Here is a 20,506-nt window from a genome sequence, read left to right on the forward strand (position 1 = left end):
TGTCCATTAATGCAGATCCAGTTCTAGGTGGCTTATAGCTTGGTTCTCTTGCAGAGGGGGACAGAGAAGCCCAAAACTTCCTTACCCACCTCCTTCACCTTCTTCCTTGCAGGAACCATCTCTTTGCCAAACTGCCAGCTATTGAGCAACCCCTCCCAGCTTCTCTTTCGCTCATTGAGTGATGCAACATAGTTGGAACAAAATAGTTTTGCCCCTCTCCAAGATCTGACAAGAGAAGACAGAGAGAAGACAGCTTCTAGAGGCAGCACTAGGGAAACTGGTGTGGGCCATCCATGCAGGATAACATTGCCTTTCAGGTTCTGTTTATCTAATCTTTATGAAACAAATTGCATTTGATTAATGCTTGCAAAACATATTCATATACATAACCAGACCCTTTGCTGCAGGCCCTTTAGCTTCGTATCTGTTTATGTTCCGCCTTTCTGCATAGAGCTCTGTGGGTCATGATCACAAGAACCACTGTTTAGAAAGTCAGTGCAAAGTAAAATAAAACCAGTCAAAGTCACCAGCAGAAATGCTGCTAAAATGTGAGAGCTGGAGCAGGCCTCTCAGGCTCCGCAACCAGGTGCCCTCCAGATGTTTTGGATTGCAAATCCTCAGCCAGTGTCAACTACAGTGGTGTAGACATAAGCCGACAGCAGTATTTTTCTCTTCCTGCATCCTAGATTTTAAGTTGTTCCTGGTGATTTCTTATCAATGTCTAGATTGGGGATACCAGTGAGCTGCCACGCCCCAGATAAATAAACATTATTATGTATATGACTTTGGTTTAGTGCCATGTACAGAGTTTGAACCAACAGAGTCACCTTTGTTTGGAGGTGTGCATGGAATAGTTTTTGTGAATGGCTTTGAGTGGGGGGGGGGACAGCTCCCCCATCTCGTATTTTTATATATTTTAATATCCTCCTCCCACAAAGGACCCTGTCCTTTAAATGCACTGTGGTGAGATTTGTATAATTTGCATCAAGAAACCACCTGTCTCTCACCACAGCTGCATTCCTCACTTGTGTCTTGTTTGGTGCCACCCTTTTGGGTGTCTAAGAAGGGACTGCTGCTTGGCCTCAAACTGCACTGGCAACAAGCTTTTGCAAGGGCAGGAAATGTGCTGAGTCAATAGAAAATATTTTGCCTGGGAAAAAGGAGGCAGCAACCTTGAAAAACCTACTTAGAACTTGTGTGGGTCACTGCTCTTTTTATCTTACTGTATTTTATTATTTGTTCCACCTCACACTGAGGGGGGAAATTCCAAAGGTGAAAAGTGGGGCTGATTAAGAGCTGGTGTTGCTGAGTCTCACTTCCACCTGAGGAGGGGTTCCTCAGTTTCATCCAGGTGAACTTGCTTGAAGGGATTGAGAGGTACACAAGACCTTCAAAGGATTAGATAACTTGATAGATGGCATTCAGTTTCCCAAATTGATGGATCTGGAGAGAAATGAATATGACTGGGTAGAAAACCAGATGACCTGTCAGCCCAAAGCACCTACCCTGTGTTCAATAAGGGGCAACCCCATCTGTGTGCCTTCCAACATCTGCCAGGCTTGAATGGGTAAATTTGTGGATTCACCATTGACACCTCAGTGAAGTGAGTTCTCAGAGGAGTGAATTACAGATGGTTCCTTCCAAGTGGGGTGTTTGTGCCATAGCCCATCATTTCTCTGGCCTGGACAAACTAGTGGCATCAGGTAAGCCAGCCTGGCACTCCTGACTGAATTTAAGCTCTTAGCCTGGGCAACATCTTACTGAGAGAGGGAACCAGACTGTTCATCTTCAGCCCATCTCAAGCTTGCACACCATGATTCCAGGCATCCAGAACTTCTAGTCCACCCTCAAATATAAATATTTCCGGCACAGCTTGATGGAACAAGCCGGAGAAGGCAGCCACAATCTGCAGCATCCACCACATCAGTAGAAGAGGGCATGCCGGGCCAGGAGGGCAAGTTTCCATGACTTTGAGAAGATACGTTTTGCACTTTAGAAACTCTGGACCCAGCCTGTGAGCTGGCCCACACATACACACTTAGGAGATGGTTAGCATGTGGGATTGAGCCAATGCATATCAGGGAGATCAGCCTGGACCACCACAAAGACCACACTATTCAATGGGGTCTCTTCATACAGTCAGAAGCTGGTCCACATATGTGCTCCACATAACTGAAAGGGTACCTTATATTTTGGAAAAGCCTAACTCCTGGTGGAGAAGTGAAATTCAGCTGGGTTATGAATGAAACTACCTAATTTTTCAAACTTGTTACTTAAGTCTGCTAGAGATGTGATATACCAGCTTCCACCAGATGAGATCACCCAAGTGTCTTGCACCCTTACTTTTCCAGGTGATGTATCAGGTTTTAGCTAAGACAATTGTGAAGTTGGGATATAACAGCACTGACATAATAGAGGCGCTGGACTCGGCTTTTAAATGGCTAATTACCAATTCTGCTTTAAGTGCTGATTTTTAAGGCTCCTTGAACCAGAGGCAATTCATTATTCTATAATTCAGTCTATCCCTATTGATCCAGTAAAGATCTGAGTATTTATGTAAGTGAATCAGTGGTGGTTGTTGATACACTTCATCAAAGAAAAGTTTCAAATTGGGGAGTTCATACATCACTCTCCTTTTTTTTGTCACTGGGCAACAGCTTACAGTATTATTGCTACCTCTAAGCTTTTCTTACCTGTCCAAATGAAATAGTTTGTTATCCTTAGTTGGTTATCCATCCCCCCCAAAAAAAAAATGTCTGGGAGACCCAGGTTTGAAAAAGAAAGTTAATCCAAGGATTTTTAGCAGCCACTATTCTGTCAAACCAGGATAAAAGTAGAGGTTTGGAAGTATTGATGTCATGGAAAATGTGATATAACAATTATCAGATTTTGTGTTTTCAGAGATGTTGATGCCTAGATATTTCTGCTTCTTGGATTTTGAGAGATTCCATTAAGGAAGTTTCACTTAACCGTATCAGTACCAATGCTTGGAAAAGATTGGTCATAATTTACCTTGAAGCCAGAGACTTAGCCAAATCTAATCTGAAGTATTGTTAGGCTAATAAGGTGAAGGTGACATTTCAAATGACATTTCCTTCCAAAGAAGCCTGGCTTGTGTTTTGCTGGTACAGTAAGCCACACTGCCCGCCTTCCCATTATCTCTAGTGATCAATAAACAATATTATGCTGTTGGCTTGTTATCAGAGGACACGGGCTGAGCATGATATAAGGTGCCCTGCAACTCCACCACTCTATGGTAGCCTGTGCCAAAACAGCACCATGCGCCTCTTGTTCAGGTTGTGTGTCGTTTTCAGTGTCTCCTATTGCCTCTGCTCAGGGACAGATGCCTCTCCGGATCTCATCACTTCCCTTCCAGGACTGTCTGAGATGCCAGCCTTCCAGCAATGGTCCGGCTATCTCCAGGCAGGATCTGGCCAATACTTCCATTACTGGTAAGCAGAGAGACAGAGAGAAAGATTGAGTTAATATTCATGTCTCCTCTTCATTGAACTGTTCGTTGCTTTGGGTATGTGCTGGCTAACCTATGCATACTTCCAATTGCTCATTAATAGCTAAAAAGCTAATCCTGGCTAGACACATTGCTAACTACCAGGGAACGGCTGCTTCATGGACTTCCACCATTGGCGGCAGCAACGCTTCTGAATGCCAGTTGGTGGAAACTGCAGGAGGGCAAAGCACACTTGTGTCTTGCCTGCAGGTCTTTCCTGCAGGTTTCCCTTTTGGGCATCTGGTTGGCCCCCATGAGAGAAGGATGCTGGACTAGATGGGCCCCCTTGGGTGTGATCCAGCAGGCTCTTCTGATGTCTTTATGCTCTTGCTAACCGTTTGTTGAAATTGCCTTTGCCAAGATGTTCTGGATGAGCCGCAGCTTACAGAAACGCTTATGCTTCTTTACTGCCCTGGAACTAGCTGTGTGGAGCAGTGTGAGAATAAGTTGGTTGCTTGTAAAGTTAGTTAGATTGATTAATTATAATAATTTGTGTCTTCCCTTTACATGCACAAATTCCCCCCCAAGGCAGCTTACAAATAAAGTCAAAGTGCAATAACAATAAGAACATTATCAAAACAGAAGCTGTTTCATTTCTGGTGGTGATCCATGGCCCTGCAGAGGGGTGGGGGCAGGGGGGAGGCAGGTCCAGTAGGAGCAGGCCGCCATGTTGGATGTTGTAGTATGTAGTTCCTTGCCAGCCTCTCTCCTGGATCCCTGCCCATAGGGCAGCTGCATGGAGGAAAATGTTGATTCAGTGAGGGCTGGTTCACAAGCGTAAATGAGGCACAGCCCCACCCACCTTAGCCATGTCACAACTGCTTGTCATATGATTTACAAAGGGCCCGGGGAGTGGCCCTGCCGGCCACCTTCCTCTTCCTCATTTTCAGGGCTGATATTGTAGAACTCACTTGGAAGGAGGATGGAGACAAAATTTTCTGGCTCTGCCTGTTGCTGGCTGTGGCTCCACCTCTCTCTGCCTACCATTAGCCTCTCTGCCTTCTGCCCCACTAGTCCCACCAGCTAACACAACATTTATTTACACCCCAATGATGATGCCCCTGTTCCTCCTTCCATGTTCCCAATGCAGCCCCTCACTCAGCACAGGCATGCTTAGCTGTAAGACTTTTGTAACATCAGGCAGAGGCAGTTTTAGGGTTGCACAACCAGAGCAGTCACACTGGGTGCCACACTGCAGGGTTCACCAAAACAATGCTGTAGAACAAAGCATAAGAGGCGAGGTTGCACCAAATATTAGCGTCACACAGGGCGCCGCTTAAATTTGAGAGCCCAAAGTCTGCTACTGCATCGGGTATCTTCCTCGGGTCTCCATTCTTTGGGCGTCCTCCAGACATATTTATCGGGGTGTTTGCTCTCTCCCTTTCCATCCTGACAGGTTTGTGGAGTCTCAGGGCAACCCAGCGACTGACCCCGTGGTGCTCTGGCTAAATGGGGGACCTGGCTGTAGTTCCATGGAAGGCCTCCTGGCTGAGAATGGACCTTTCCATGTAAGTCTGTGGCCGCTCTGTATGCTGATGGGAAAGGAGAGAAACATGGGACAAGGAAGGGGTTGTGGATCAGGCAGTTGGGGCCTGAAGCTCTTGATCTCATCTCAAAGTTGTGGAGGCTGCCTGGGATCATTCTGTCAGGAGGGAAAAGTGCAGAGGCAACATACTTAGTATGAGATCACCAGAGCCAGGTGCAAAGGGGCTCTGTGCCGTTTTAGTTTTGCCCAAAGTTGTTGAGCTTTTGGGGATTTCCCCGGACATTTGCCCGATTTCTGCCTGGACACTGCTGCCAACTGCAGTATTCTGTATGTGTCTGGGAGAATCTGGATGTATGGCAATCCTGCAATAATGCCCAGACCAACTCACAGATGCCTGATTTCTCAAGGACTGGGAATCTGAGACTGTGCTTGGAGGCAATTGATATGGAAGATTTAGTGAACAGCATGCTGCAAATACATCACATCCCTCTTTGTCTGCCTTGTGGTTTTGTGTAGCTGAATGACGATGCAACACTCTACCTGAACCCCAACAGTTGGAACAAGGTAGCCAACGTGCTTTATATGGAATCTCCGGCTGGAGTTGGCTATTCCTATGCCACAGAGGACAGCCCTATCAATGACAGCCAGGTAGGTAACTTGCTGTTTGTTCCTGGCGTAGTAAACAAACCAGGGGCGGGGGGTGTCACATAGCAGTGGTGGGTGGGGCAATCGATGGAATGGTGATGGTAGCAGCTGATGGGGGAAGGTTGTCAGTCCTGTGGCAGTAATATAGGGCAGAACCACACCATACATCATCATAATTAATTTGTACTCCACCCAACTGACTGGGTTGCCCCAGTCACTCTGGGCAGCTTCCAACAGAGCATAAAAGAACACATGATACATCAGACATTAAAAGCTTCCCAATACAGGGCTGGCTTCAGATGTCTACAGAAGGTCATATAATAGTTTATATCTTTGACATCTAATGAGAGAGTGTTCCACTGGGTGGGTGCCACTACCAAAAAGGCCCTCGTCCTGGCTCCCTGTAACTTTACTTTTTCAAAATGAGGGAACTGCCTGAAGGCCCTTTGAGCTGGACCTCAGTCACGGATTTAAAACACAGCCAGTGCACATTTAAATCATACGACTTCCCCTAAAGAATCCCGGAAATTGTAGTTTGCTGAGGGCACTGGGAACTGCAGAAACTACAGTTATCAGCATTCTTTGGGGGAGCCATGTGTTGTAAATGTGCATTGGCTGTGCCTTAAATGTATGGCATGGTTCTATCCAGAGGCAATAGAGACTTCCTACACAGCTGCCTGGGCTGTGAGAGATCAGCTTACAAAGTTTGTAAGTATTGTTGGGACAGAATCCATTTGCCCGACAGGTAGGAGAAGTCTTTATTTGGATGTTCACTGAGCCAAATCAAGACTTCTGTCATATTCTCCTGACGGATGAGGAGCAGAGGGGTGGGGTGGGGTAAGATAATGCCAGGAGTGTGTTTCTTAATGCAGCCACACATGATATGCACATCAAACTCTGTCCTATGATTTGCACCAAAGCTAAGTGGTGGGTCAAAATTTCTCCCTACTTCAGGTAGCTGAGGACAACTACCAGGCTCTCCAGAGTTTCTTTGCTAAATTCCCAGACTTTGCAAACAACGAATTTTATGTTTTTGGGGAAAGTTATGGTGGAATCTATGTCCCCACTCTCACTGCCAAGATTGCGGAAGGATCAGCAGGCATTAACCTGAAGGTAAACACAATCGCGGTATAGGAAGCAGAGTCACTGGAAAACCAGGAGAGCTAAGATATTCCATGTAGGCCAAATGACACATGAGTGACCACTGCCAACCCACAAGCAGCAGCCACTAATACAGATTTTGCCCTGATGACAACAAGCCCTGAAGGCCTCCTCTCACATCCAAACCAGGCCACATGGAAAGGACATGCCTAGAAGTGGGGAGGTGGATCCACTTTGAAGGCCTTGCTTGGTAGCTGCCTCTGAATGTACGGTGCCATTGCCCCACATCCAGTTGTGCTGTATCTCAAGAGGCACTAGTCACTACTGTTCCTCTGCCTGCTATCTTCAAACCTGGCATCAGGCCTGGTTCTAATTATAGCCTTTCAACTTAACTATCCCATCATCCAATTTCATACAACTCCTCCTTCCTTGGCATGATCGTTTGTTATCTGATTCCTCAGGGATTTGGGGTTGGCAATGGCATGCTGAGCTATTTCCTCAATGATGAGACACTGATGGAATTTGCCTACTACCATGGACTGTTTGGAGATGAGTGAGTACAGAAGAGGACAAGGGGAGTTGGGTCAGCAAGTAGCCACAGGTTTATCTCCCGCCATACAAGTCAATAACTGGTAGCTCCAAGTTTACATCTGGCCTCTAAAAGAATTGCCCCCGCCTTCTCCATTTGCCAGATCAAATCAGAAGGAAAAAAGGAGAGTGGAGATGTAGTAGTGTCTTGCCTTTATCATGTATCACTGAGTACATCAGAAACAATAAACTGGCAAGCAAGGCGGTTGGATGGCAAGTGAGTCAAAGGTGTGCTAAATAAGGGGAAGCCGATGTTTCCTGTCCTTCCTTCAGTGAATAAAATTAGCAATTATCGCCACTGAAGAGAGGACAGAAAGAAAAGCTTAATTTGCACAAACTGTAGGCAGAATAGTCAGGGAAGTTGTTGACATCTCCAGGGAACACAGGACAGATATCTGTCAACGTTGTTTGAACTACGGTATCTGTTCTCCTTTGTTGGGCAGGGGAGCTGGAGTGTGTGTGATCTTTGAGTGAAGGGTGGTATACAAATTTAATGATTGAATAAAAACGAATAAGCTTCCTTCTACCTGACACTCTACTTCCTTTTCTCCTGCCTTACAGCTTGTGGGCCTCCTTGAACGAAAACTGCTGTGATGAAGGAACTTGCAACTTCTCCAGCAACATGAACAGTGATTGTATCACAGCAGTGAGTGCCTGGACTGAAAATCCTTGATACTAACTCATGTAGTGTGCACTTTACAAACTCAGTTTGTACCTGGCCACAAACTAGAATGTTCTAATTGTTATGCAATAATGTGTTTTCGCCTGAACTGGTAGATTATGGGTTTAGTAAAGTCTTCTGGAAATGTCTCTGCCCTATTTTGTGCCCATAGCACCTACTACACCAAATTCTCTGAACAGCATTAGGCTGGGATTAGGAATTGTTGACCCACCAACTTCGCCATGTAACTCCTGAGCATAGCTGTCAAGTTCTCCCTTTTTTAAGGGAAATTCCCTTATGCTGAATAGGCTTCCTCGCGAGAAAAGGGAAAACTTGACAGCTATGTTCCTGAGCCTCATGGGACCTTTCTCTATGCCCATTGAGTACTTTTGCAGTAATAGCTGGGATGATGTGCGAAATCAGGAGGATATGATGATGATGATGATGATGATATCCTGCCTTTTTCCCAGACTGAGACACAAGGTTTCCCATACAGATAAAATAGAACAAGCTAACAACTTAGAAAAGACAATAATTAAAATAATATAAAAAGATTCATTAGAGACACAGACAAAACAAAAACAAAACACAGCACCAGACCTTTCGCCAAAATCAATAGGTTCGTTCCCAAAGGCCTGTTGGACTAGCAAGGTCTTCACTTGCCAGCAAGCAGAATCTTACAGCTATATTGAGATAAATTTACATTTCTCAACTGTAATGGCACTGGGTGGGCAACAAATGGTTCCACACCAAAATAATACATAGATGAATAAACCCACTATGAATTGGGTATGCCTTGGCTGCCAAGAACCATCCCAACGAGCAGGCTTTAACAATGTTTTCAAAGGGGTGGGACAAAAGCTTGGCTTTTGTTGAGACTTACCATATAGCTGAGCTCTCCCTCTCTGCTGGCACATCCTGTGCAGCTGTGAGGCAGGGGTTGGAGTCAAGCAAGTTTCTGGGCTGATTTGGAGACATGTATTGAGAAAAAGAAAGCAGCCAACTGCTTTAACTCAATCTCACTCTAACCTTGTCTGAGTTTAAATCAGAGTAAGCAGAATTGCTCTATATCACAGTATCGTATTCTAGGGGTGCTCCTGACCCATCTTTGTCACTAGAGACCTAGGTGACCTCAGTGGCTAGGAGTGCCTTTTTCCAGCTTCAGCTTTTTGAGGTCCAGGATAGCCTGTCCACTGTCATCCATGCAAAGCTAACTTCCAGGCTGGATTACTGCAGTCTGCTCCATGCGAGGCTGCCCTTGAAGTTGGACTGGAAGCTGCAGCTGGTGCAAAATGCAGCAGATCAACTTGCTCACTGGAGCAGGATATTACCAACATGTTACCACACCGTTGAAAGAATTGCAATAGGTGCTAATTAGTTACTAGGCTAAATTCAATGTGCTAGTTTTGGTGCATAAATCCCTATACACCTTGGAACTAGGATTCCTGATAATCATACCCCTTATATATTCAGTTGATCACAGTGCTCTGTAGGTGAGGGCTGCCTGAAGATACCGTCTTATAATGAGGTCTGTTCTGCACAATGTAGTAATCAGGTCCTTAGTGTTGGGGCACCTACCCTTTGGAATCCCCTCCCCTTGAATATTACACAGGTGCAATCTCTGTTGTATTTTCAGAGGCTAGCTTTACCCCACTCTGCATCTGTATTGGAATTGTTTTTAAGATTTTGGAATATGTTTTATAGCTTTGTTGTTAGCTGCCCTGGGCTCCTTTGGGCAGAAGGGTGAGATATAAATTTGATAATAAACCCATAAAAATAAACTGATGACCCTCGAAGGCTATAAATATTACCGAATGTCAAACATTTGTTTCCTTTCTCCTCGTTCTGCACATAAACTCAGAGCGTAGCTAACTCTTCTAACCTCTTCTTCCCTGTTCCCATCCTCAAGATATCACAAGCGTATGGAATTCTTTATGGAATTGGCCTCAACATGTACAACCTCTATGCATCATGCTGGGGAGGAGCACACTACCAGGAGCGTTATGAAGCTGATCTGTCAAGCCTCTTCCACCACTACCAGTTTGATGTTCCAGTGCCAGTGAGTTGCTAGACTATCTTCATCACATTTACATCCAGGGGCGTAGGAAGAGGGCCCCCCCCCGGCAGCGCGATCCCGGTAGGGTGCCATCGCGGCTGCTTTCCCCCACCCGTGCTGGGCGCCTCGCCCCCACAGGCGGCGGTCCCCGCCCCCAGAACGCACACCACGCCCCTGCAGGCGGTGCACCATACCCCCAGAACGCGTGCCACGCCCTTGCAGGTGGTGCGCTCCACCCCCGGGACGCATACCAGCCCCGCCCCCGCCTGCTCTTCGTCCCTGGTGCTAGAGAATGAAGCTCTGCCACTGTTTACATCACTCATGTGGCTCTAGCGATTCTGTGAATTTGGCAAACTTAAAAAAAAACCACAAAAAATTCTTAAGTATTAATATTCATTATGGAAACTTTATTCCCAAAAGTTTATGCTAGGAAGGCATGATTCATCCATTTATAAATTAACTATGGGCCACTTGCTGAATCAGGCTTAGGTCTGGCAAAGCAAGGTGCTGGTATCTTGTACCAGCTTTCCCCAAAAGTATCCAATCTCATCTTGCCTTTTCCTTGCTTTCACTTTCAGAAAATTGGCTCCATCCCAGGAGTGCCACATTGTATAAATGCCACCGCTATGTATGTTTGGCTGAACCAGGATGAAGTTCGGCAGGCTCTCCACATCCCCAGCACTCTCCCAGATTGGGAGCTCTGCAGGTGATTCCCATCAAATATTTCTGCCCTTCAGAAGCATGGAAAAGTTGTTTTGTAATGGAAAGGTAATGAAGGGCAGTGGCCTGGCAAGGCTTTGTGGAAAAGTGGTGTTTCTCTGCTGGTATACAGCTGATGCACTGCAGGTGCCAGAGCTTGATAACATATGGGTATGTACTAGGACTGAGATCAAATGAAAATGCAGACCGCAACAAAAACAGCTTCCCCATCTTTGTTTTGACAACCCTCTAACATGAAGCACGTTTCACTCTGCCCATACTTTCTTGCCCTAAGTCTGGAAGCTGGGGAAGTGATGTCAGAATTATCTGCAAGGGTAGTCTCATTTCCCAGATAATTCTGTCCCAAATACTTCCAATTTTTGTATGGGTGTACAATATAATCTTCTTCTTTGGCGATCACTCGTATCCGAGTAAGATTGTCTTCCACAAACATGGTTTTAACAATGGGTCCGTAAGTGACTGTGGAGGTGAATTCTGGATCCGCACGTCCTTCCACAGTAGGGACATTGGTTTCCAGGCGGGAGTTGATCATGGTGTGGATTTGCCAAGCGTGCCTTCCTCTTAGCACGTTTCTCCCTTGCGTCCTGAGATTGAGTGTCTTCAAAGCCCATGACACCTTTGGTAAAGGCTGTTCTCCAACTGGAGTGCCCGCAGGCCAGGGTTTCCCAGTTGTCAGTGTTTATACTACATTTTTTTTAGATTTGCCTTGAGACAGTCTTTAAATCTCTTTTGTTGACCACCAGCATTACACTTTCCATTTTTAAGTTTGGAATAGAGTAGTTGCTTTGGAAGACGATCATCAGGCATCTGCACAACATGACCAGTCCAACAGAGTTGATGTTGAAGAATCATTGCTTCAACACTGGTGATCTTTGCTTCTTCCAGTACACTGATATTATTTTGCCTGTCTTCCCAAGTGATATGTAAAAATTTTCGGAGACACCGTTGATGTACAATATGATGTACAATATGAAATCAAGTGAAGGGAACTGAATATTTTATTGATGTACTGACTACCTTGCTTCTTCAAGATCTCCAATTCTGATAGTCCTGGGAGAACAACAATCATGTTACAGTCATCTTGCAAGATGTGGCATAAGCCCTTTATGATATTGAAGAAATCTTTCCCCCACTTCTCTGTTGGGGTTGCATGCATAGGGAGTAATCTGGTAGAACTTTTTCAGGTGACAAATGGACCTTTCTTCTCCTTGTTCATCTTACTGACATGCAGTCATCAATAGTCCTCTGTGGTATTTTTTCTGGGCATTTGCAGGGGTGTGCAAAACCTTATCATTATTTATTTGGGTATTTCAGTCTCACTGAGAAGTGACATTACATGTTCAGAAAATTTATTTGCGGAAATAACTTCTCCAAGGGTAAGGTTTTCCACCCACATGGCTAATCCTCACATTCGTTCACACCTAGCACAGTTGAGCATTTTTCTGTATTCTAGGTACTGATGCTTACCACCATTTCCCATTAAAATGGCTTATTGTGGCTTAGGTGGTTTTCCTTAAAAGAGACAATGAATACAACAACTAACTGCTACTACTGGGCATTAAGAGGTTTGGGCTGGAACTAATAAGTTGGATCTCAATTGCATGAGAATTCTGAAACAGTTGTAAAACAAACTGCCTTCCAGACATCTCTGGTTTAAATTTTAAAGGATATTTCTCTAAGTCGTGGACCGCTAAGGTTGGGAACATTTATTCCTCCCCAGCTTCTTTATTATTCTTCCTCTGGGGCAAGGCATAGAGTACATGGGTTTGCATATTCAGCCTCATTTCCTCTTGAAACCACTTGGTGGTGGACGGCCTTGGCTCATGCTCATATTCTGATAGGCCTGCAGGGGCAGGAAAGGAATTCTGTGGCTGTTGGCAGTCAATGAGAACCCCAACTTGCACGCTCTTGGCAGCTTGGATTTGCATCTTGGTGACAAAATCAAAAGGGCACCCTTGGTTGATCTTACTGGTGAAACAAAGGGGAGAAGGGATGAGGGGCCCAAGCTCCCCCCCCATGCATTTCTCTTCTCCATGCAGTCCACAGGTTAGCGCTCATTACCAAAGGGTGTACAGAGACATGACTCCCTTCTACAAGTATCTGCTGGCTCAGGACCTACGAGCATTGGTTTATAATGGAGACGTGGACATGGCCTGCAACTTCTTGGGGGCTGAAAAGTTTGTTGAGTCTTTAAATCAGACTGTAAGTAACTCCTTTGAACTTTGCATATTTTAAGTGCTGTACAGTCATACCTCGGGTTACGAACGCTGCGGGTTGCGCGTTTTTGGGTTGCGGACTGTGTCGAACCCAGGAGTACCGGGACGGGTTACTTCCGGGTTTCGGCGCATGCACAGAAGCACAAAATGACGTTACGCGCATGCGCAAAAGTGCCAAATCGTGTCACGCATGTGCGCAAACGCGGCGCTTCAGGCTGCGAATGCTGCAGGTTGCGAACGTGCCTCCCGCATGGATCATGTTCGCAACCTGAGGTATGACTGTATTGAAAACCTATTGCTCCTTAATTTTTGTGTAAAGACACAGGTGATCCTCCCTTTTAGACACAGGTTTCCAACACTGACAGATGTGCAGTTGTTGTTAAAGACATAACCAAGCTGTCATTTAGAAAAGAAGTTAGAATGAATGGGCAGAGATGAAGAGAAAGTTAGCAAAACATGATCTGGAGTAATAAGTCTACTAAGAGCCATTTTTGGAGCATCCGTGATAGACTAGTATGTACAGCAAAATTGGGTCTGCTGTCCGTTTCCAGTTTGTGACCTTCTTTTTCATTAATTCCACAGGTGCTAAATGATTACCAACCCTGGTATTTCAATGATCAGATTGCAGGATTTTTCAAGGAGTATGAGAAGATCACATTTCTCACCGTAAAGGTCAGTGATTTAATTGGAGCCAGTGGGCATTATACTTTTCATTATTTAAAAATTTATGCCCTGCTTCTCCCCTGTATAACAGTGTTACTCAAAGCAGATTTCAAGTAAAAATGAGCAACAAGCTAATAATTAAAACACGAAATAACAAGTTTATAAACAGCAGGATAACAGAAAAACAGGAAGAGCAACATTAACAGACAATACTTTAAAGCAGGAGCAGAGTCAAAAAGCTTTTTTAGAAAGCACATTATATGGGCTCGGTTATTTTTTAAGCATGACATGGCTCTCAAGATAGAGGTTTGTGATGGGCCCAGTGACTGTTTTACAGATTTCATCCCAACACAGCCACAGAAAAAGGTCAACCCCTCTTCCAACAGTAAATAAAGCCAATATATAAAGCATTGGGTTATAAAAGATTGCTACTTCTACTCTCCCAGCTTTTCCTTCAGGTTCTAGGTGGAGGAAGCACCTTTTATTTCTTTGCCAAAATGGGTCCTAGCAGGCAAAAGTGCTGATCTGGGTAACAATTTTACTTTGGGAATCTTCTGCCCTTAAAAATGAAGCTTTTTGCTCCCAGGATAAACCTTTAAGGAAAAGCCTAGGGGAAACTGCTGCACTGACTACCAATCAGAGATAGAGCAAATAAAATGTTGCCCCCAGTACATGGTGTGGGGGGTTGGCACTCATGGCTTGATTGAGTTTACACTACTGTACTTCTAGCCTGGGAAATGCTATTGCTTGCTATATCACCTCCCCATCAAGCGACAACTATGATTTTAGTACACAGTTAAACAGGACCTGCCACCTGTTCCGTGTGCCCTACAGAAGCAGCCAGTCCCTCACCTATGACGTGTGTGTGTGTGTGTGTGTGTGTGTGTGTGTGTGTGTGTGCAGTGTCCCATTAAAAATGCTGGTCAGTTAGAGCATAAGCAGCCAACAGAAAATACATTGGGGGCAATGGCTTCTCTAGCTGGAGAGACCCATTATTAAAAGGGGTTAGGTGTAATCTTGGGCCCCTTAACAAAGGCTTGGTTCTCATGTAACATTAAGCTATGGTTTGTTTAGCCTAACTGTGGTTTGTCTGAACATGTGAAAACATATCACATGTTTATTTTCTATCAATAAATGACAATGTGAAGCCATGGCTAGGTATTGGCTTAAAAATCATGGCTTATTCTAACTATGGTTTAACATTATGCATGAACCTAACAATCCTGCTTAACTATGGTTGTCTTCCCTACCTGTTACCCCAGATTGTATTTACTTCAAACACTTCTTACATTTAACATGCTCTACCTCTCTGCCATGACCCCAGATGCTCCTCAAGCTGGGAAGGCATGGCGCAAGAGTAGCTAGAAAACAAAATAGGATCTAAGCAGGTGTGGGGAACCTTTGGCTTGCCAGCTGTTTCTGAACCATCACTCCCATCAGTCGCAGCAAGCATGGCTAATGATGATGGGAGTTGTAGTTCAGCAACAACTGGAGGGCCACGGTTTCCCACACCTGCTCTAAATAAACAGTACATGGCTTGTTTGTTAAATAACATTAACCCCAGTTTATGTGAAAACACAGCCAATATGTGATTCATTGCACACACATTATCAAGACAGCACTGGCAAAAAGTTGCTTTCTCTCCTTCACACAGATGTTGTCTCTTCTTGCTCTGCTCAATATAAGCTTTCAGTATCCTTCACAATATTTTAGGCAGGGGGAAATGATTTCAGATGTGCTTTATCAGCTCTTTTCTAAAGCATCTTTCCCTCTTATATATAGGGTGCTGGTCACATGGTTCCACAGTATAAGCCTGGACAAGCTCAGAAGATGTTTGAATGCTTCCTCTCCAAAGCCAGCTACATCTGATCTATTGCCTTTAGTAAATGTCACTGAAAAGTTGTGGGGAAATGGTACACATAGTACACAATACTTTGTAACATAGTAGCATAATTGAAGCTATGTACATATATTATTATGATTGAATAGTTGCAGAAACTTATTAAATCATGTAATCTCTTGGATGTGTGATCAGTCTTGGCAGGGCAGGGAGAACAGATACTTCTATGGCACTTTTTGGGGGGCATCACAAAGAAATGCCCCCCCCTCTGTGGTAGAGAACCTATATCATGACCTGATTCTAGGGCTGTCATGTTTTTGTATTTTAAAAAAGCTCAACTTTTGGGGTGTCCTGGTTTTTGCTTTTTGAAATATGGCAACCCTACCTAAATAGATTTATTATATTTATATACGGTACTGTTTTCAGAAGAATATTGTTTCGCAAAGCCCGCTTACATAAAAAAGTAATAGGCTTTCCCCTTTGACTTACTAACTAAAAGAAAGCAAGAGAAACATGGGAGATCAGCCTAACGTTGTGAAAACAGAGTGTAAGTTGTACGAAAGCCTCCACATCCAGGTCATGCTCCTTTCCTCACATATAAGTGGTGCAAGTATGCAACTGGCTCTTCATCGTCTGGTTGGTGACATAGGGCCGAAATGGCTTGCTCTTCCTTTGCCAAAGAGCAACAGGCATTTGGAACTTTTTTGTTGTTGTTGTGGGAAAGGAGCAAGCTCTCTGAGGCTGCTCTGTCACTGGGTAGGACCAGGCTGGTCTTCCCATTGCCATGGGCGCAAAGGGGGCAGGGATTGTCTCAACTCTACCCAGCTTTTCATGCTACGACAGAAAATCCTCCTCCACTCCAACCTGAGGTCTACAAGGCTCACAAGCTGCCAAAACAGATTTTACAAAGTCCTGCCTAATTGGCTGGAGCCCTTGAAGAGCAAAGCCACAAACAGCAAGAGAGGTACAGGGGAAACTACCAGTGTCCTACTCTGCAGAGCCAAACCATATGCAATGATGCCTTTTTGCAACTCACTTTGGGGAAGGGGGGAAAGATCAGGATTCAGGGATTTTAAACAACCTACTTCCTAGGATTAAAACTCTGGTCTGTGCAAGGATACCCTACCCCAGGTAATTTTTGCTGGGAAAATGGCAGCAGGGGAAGATTAATACTAACCAGAAGTTTAAGATCGTTGGAAGGCCCCTCCACAAGAGGTTCGGAGAGTGGCAACACTAGAATGGCCCTTTTCTGCAATGGCTTCCCATTTGTGGAATGGTCCTCTTTAACCAGGCCTTTGGCCGACTGACATCCGATGCCCTTTTAAAATGTGCTGTGGAAGGGGATATTATTGGGTTGTCTTTTTTTTAAATTACATATTTTGTGTTATGTACATTGTGATTTTACGTTGTGGACTGCCGAGATCTATGGTCGCAACATTCTTTAATTAGGAAAGGAGGAAGTAGAAGCGAGTTGGTCGGGCCGGAATCTTGCAACATTCAGCTTCACTGGCGGGGGTCCAGCGTTACGAGAGAGGGGGGAAACTTCTTTGCCCACTTTCTCCACTGCACCGCCGTGGTTTTAAGCACCTCTTTCACGTTCGGTCTCAGTTGCCCTTTTTATTCTGAAGGAAACAGACCTCAATGGCACGTGGTTTCCCCCACCCAGGATGCTGCTTCTCCAACATTTTGGTCCCCCTCAGCCCCCGTCTACTCCGGCCCCGCGGAGTAGCCCAGCCCCCAGGGAAGCGGCCTTCCGAGAGGACACCCCACAAGCCAGGCGCCGGGAGCAGCTCCGAAGGGAGGCTGCGAAGATCCGCTTAGCAGCTGCACAACCGCCTCAGGCGCACCCCCGCCCTCCGGGAAGCCCGTGCGCATGCGCTTCCTTCCAGGGTGGAGTGCTCGTCGACCTCCTAGCTGCCCCGTTACACTTCCCAAGGAATCGCGCCTGACGCCTGGCTACTCGGCCACCGCAACCGCGCCCGACTGTTATTGGTCGTAGCTGACACGCTCCCTTCGTGGCGCCATGTTATGATTGGCCGAGCTAAGCTCAATATTGCCTTTAGCCAATCCTTGTCGGCCGATAGTTCTGCAGCGACCCCTAGCCATCTCCTCCGTTTTGCGCCGCCTTCCAGCAACCACTTCCGAACATGGATTGGGTAACCTACGCAGACGCAAAAGAGGAAAAATAATATCGCGCTGCTCCTCGAGAAGCAAGGTGGGGATTGGACGGAAGCAAGGAGGCGGGCTCGAGTGCGGAGCTGGACACAGCCTGCGATTGGGCCAGGGCTTCCTCGCGCGGGCGACCTGAGCGAGATCCAGGAGCCCCCGCCCCCTGGCCTTACGTCCGTCGCAGGGGAAGACGGGAAGAGAAGGGCCGCGACGTGAGCGCGCGACTCCCGGCGCCATTTTGTTTTGGAACCAGCGGAGGAGGTAACTAGAGAAGCGCGAGCGGCTCAGCCAGGCGCCCGCCCCGGCCCCGAGACCCTCGCCCCCCGCCCCGCCCCAGGTGAGAACCGCGCCCTTCGTTCCAGGCGGCAAGGCCGGCGCTGGCGGAAGCCACCGGAAGGCCGAGCGGTAGTGGCGGTAGCGGTGGGCGGCCTGCTTCCCGCGTCTCTCCCAGCGTAGCCGGCGCTGAAGCGCCAAGCAAAGGAGTGGTGAGCTGGGCCTGCCCGTAGCTCGCCTGTCTCTGCACGTGTTGTCCCCGGTGGTGGGGCGAGGAGGCCTCCCGGAGACCCCCTACCCCTCTCTCCCTCCTTCCCCTCTTGCGCCCCGAAGGCGAGTCCGGTCGAAACCGAGAGTCGCTCGCGGCAACTGCGGGCTCCTGCCTGCCCCCAGGAGGCCGTCCCAATTGGGCTACCGAGAAATGGTGAGGGGCCCCGTCTGCTCCGTTGGCCTGTCTTGCCCGCCCTCCGAAGCCGGAAGTGACTTGGGCAACTTCTTGTGGGAGCGAACGAGGCGGGTCGGGAAGCGTTGTTGCTCGTTCAGAGGCTTTAGTTAATGCATGCCGAGGCTCCCGCCAGCCCCAGGTGTGCCGCCCTCGGGCTTCCTCAGCCGCTCCCGAATCATCAGAGGCTGTAACAATACAGGCAGAGAAAGAGCTTATTTTCCGTTTTTGTTCTTTTTCCTCCTATCTCTGATCCACGACGGGCTTGAATCTGTTTATAGGTGCTGTATCTGTTTCAAACGTCCTATAAACAGCGTTACTTTACCGGGGATAGGCGGTGAGGTAGTGGGATCTTATTTCTGGCAAAAGTCTGTGGTCTGATGCTAGTTTGACTGGGCTTCTTTTGGCAGGTGAGGCAGGCACTGGAATAATGCTTTCTGGTAACTTGAAGAATGATTTATTTGCTTGTCTTCATATTACAGAACTGAAACCGTTGTTCCTAACTTTTATCTTTTCATATGAACTGCATGGTTCATATGGCCTTGGACTTTTCCTGTGCAAGAAAAAATGATCTAAAGCAGGCACCCCCAAACTTCGGCCCTCCAGATGTTTTGGACTACAATTCCCATCATCCCTGACCACTGGTCCTGTTAGCTAGGGATCATGGGAGTTGTAGGCCAAAACATCTGGAGGGCCGCAGTTTGGGGATGCGTGGTCTAAAGTGCTGTTAATAAGAATAAGAAAATAACTAAGCATATGGGAGAACAAGACTTACTGAAGTGGAGCCAGTATAGCTTCTGCAAAGACAACTCTTGTCTTACGAAGCTATTAAGAGTTCTTTGAGAATGTCAATAAACATAGACGTGATCACTTACTTGGATTTCAAAAGGTTTATGACAAGTTGCCCCACCAAAGATTCCCAAGTAAGCTCAGCAGTTATGGTATAAGAGGAAGAATTGGTTAATAGGAAGCAAACAGGAATAAACTGAAGGTTCTCTGAATGGAGAGCTGTAGAAAGCAGAGTCTTCCAAGGATTGATATTGGAACCTGTGCCTTTTAACTTGTTCATAGAGGATCTAGAGATAGGGGTGAGCAATGAGGTGCCCTAAAGATTTCCAAGAGCTTCAAAAAATTCTCTAAACTGAGTGAATGGACTGTAAAATGGCAAATGCAATTCAATGTAAATAAAGTGTGAGGAGATGCATGCGAAACATAATAATGCATCTGTGCTAATGGGGTCTGAACTGGCAGTGACTGACCAGGAATGAGCCATTGGGGTCATAGTAGGCAACTCAATGAGGATGTCTACCCAGTGTGCAGCAGCTGTGGAAAAGGCATGCTAGGGAAAGAAAATTAAAATAAAACTTTCAGTATCATAACGCCATTATACAAATATATGGTATGATATGATGGAAGTTTATAAAATTATTCACAGCATGGATAAAGTGGGAAGAGAAAAGTTTTTCTCTCTGTGTCATAGCACTAGAACTCATGAACATGCAGTGAAGCTTAGTGTTGGAAGATTCAGGATTGGCAAAAGGAAGTAATTCTTTACGCAGTGCATAGTTAAACTGTGGAACTTGCTCCTACAGGAGACTAATGGCAAACCACTTGAATTGGCTTTCAGTGGCTGCTGGCCATGATAGCTGTGGTCTGGCTCCAGTTAGAGGCAATAATGGATCCAACAACTTGGGCCTAATTCTTGTGTAAAGGAGTGTATCTAGCAGACCGATTAATTAGAAAGTTTATAGTTCAAATCTCACTTTACCATGAATTGGCTAGACGCATCGTGGGGAACAGCTCTTTCAGTTTTAGGATCCCAATCAAATTCAGCAAAAGTTTGGCTTTCTTTGCAGCACAATTGTAGTTAGCTCTACCATGTAATCCTTGGTAGGTGGCAAACTTTAGTGCTAAGTTATGTGATTTTCGAGCTATATTTAGGATGTTCCATATTTAACTCATACAGGTTAAAGGATTTAACATCTGTCAACATTGTAGTTTCATTTGTTCAACATACACAACAAGTACTACTAACCTTTACCCTTGATACTGCGTGTGAGGCAATAAACTAATATGGGTGGGGCAGAAGCTGTTGCATGCTCATTTAGACATTTCAATCAGTTTATGTTGGCTACTCA

General features: G+C 45.9%; 2 protein-coding genes across 15 annotated transcripts in view; both read left to right on the forward strand.

Annotated features, from left to right (window-relative positions):
* Window positions 1-755: 755 nt before the first annotated feature.
* CTSA (cathepsin A) lies at window positions 756-15,664 on the forward strand. Its single transcript, XM_088672090.1, has 11 exons — window positions 756-3,452; window positions 4,905-5,016; window positions 5,511-5,642; window positions 6,594-6,752; window positions 7,202-7,293; window positions 7,890-7,974; window positions 9,899-10,048; window positions 10,624-10,751; window positions 12,805-12,967; window positions 13,564-13,653; window positions 15,427-15,664. Exons 1-11 carry the CDS (start codon window positions 3,184-3,186, stop codon window positions 15,511-15,513), a joined length of 1,467 nt encoding a protein of 488 aa, XP_088528216.1. The 5' UTR covers window positions 756-3,183; the 3' UTR covers window positions 15,514-15,664.
* Window positions 15,665-16,920: 1,256 nt separating this feature from the next.
* CNOT1 (CCR4-NOT transcription complex subunit 1) overlaps window positions 16,921-20,506 on the forward strand; it is a 62,127-nt gene continuing 58,541 nt past the window's right edge. For 10 of the 14 annotated variants that reach the window (XM_035118916.3, XM_035118922.3, XM_035118920.3 and 7 more), the window contains exon 1: window positions 17,834-17,990. The gene's annotated coding sequence lies outside the window, so the exon portion shown is untranslated. Of the gene's footprint in view, window positions 17,991-18,430; window positions 18,650-20,506 lie in introns of those variants that run through there. The other 4 variants (XM_035118918.3, XM_088672093.1, XM_088672096.1 and 1 more) reach the window with 2 other exon arrangements.

The sequence above is a fragment of the Zootoca vivipara genome, chromosome 6 (genome assembly GCF_965207765.1).
Source record: "Zootoca vivipara chromosome 6, rZooViv2.hap1.1, whole genome shotgun sequence".
NCBI classification, from domain to species: Eukaryota; Metazoa; Chordata; class Lepidosauria; order Squamata; family Lacertidae; genus Zootoca; species Zootoca vivipara.

What these genes read in the sequence shown, in the direction of transcription:
- CTSA (XM_088672090.1), top strand. Translation starts at nt 3,184, where the DNA reads ATGCTGTTGGCTTGTTATCAGAGGACACGGGCTGAGCATGATATAAGG. An exon ending in GGCCAATACTTCCATTACTG is followed by an intron (nt 3,453 to 4,904) that starts GTAAGCAGAGAG and finishes CCATCCTGACAG; the next exon opens with GTTTGTGGAGTCTCAGGGCA. An exon ending in CATGGACTGTTTGGAGATGA is followed by an intron (nt 7,294 to 7,889) that starts GTGAGTACAGAA and finishes CCTGCCTTACAG; the next exon opens with CTTGTGGGCCTCCTTGAACG.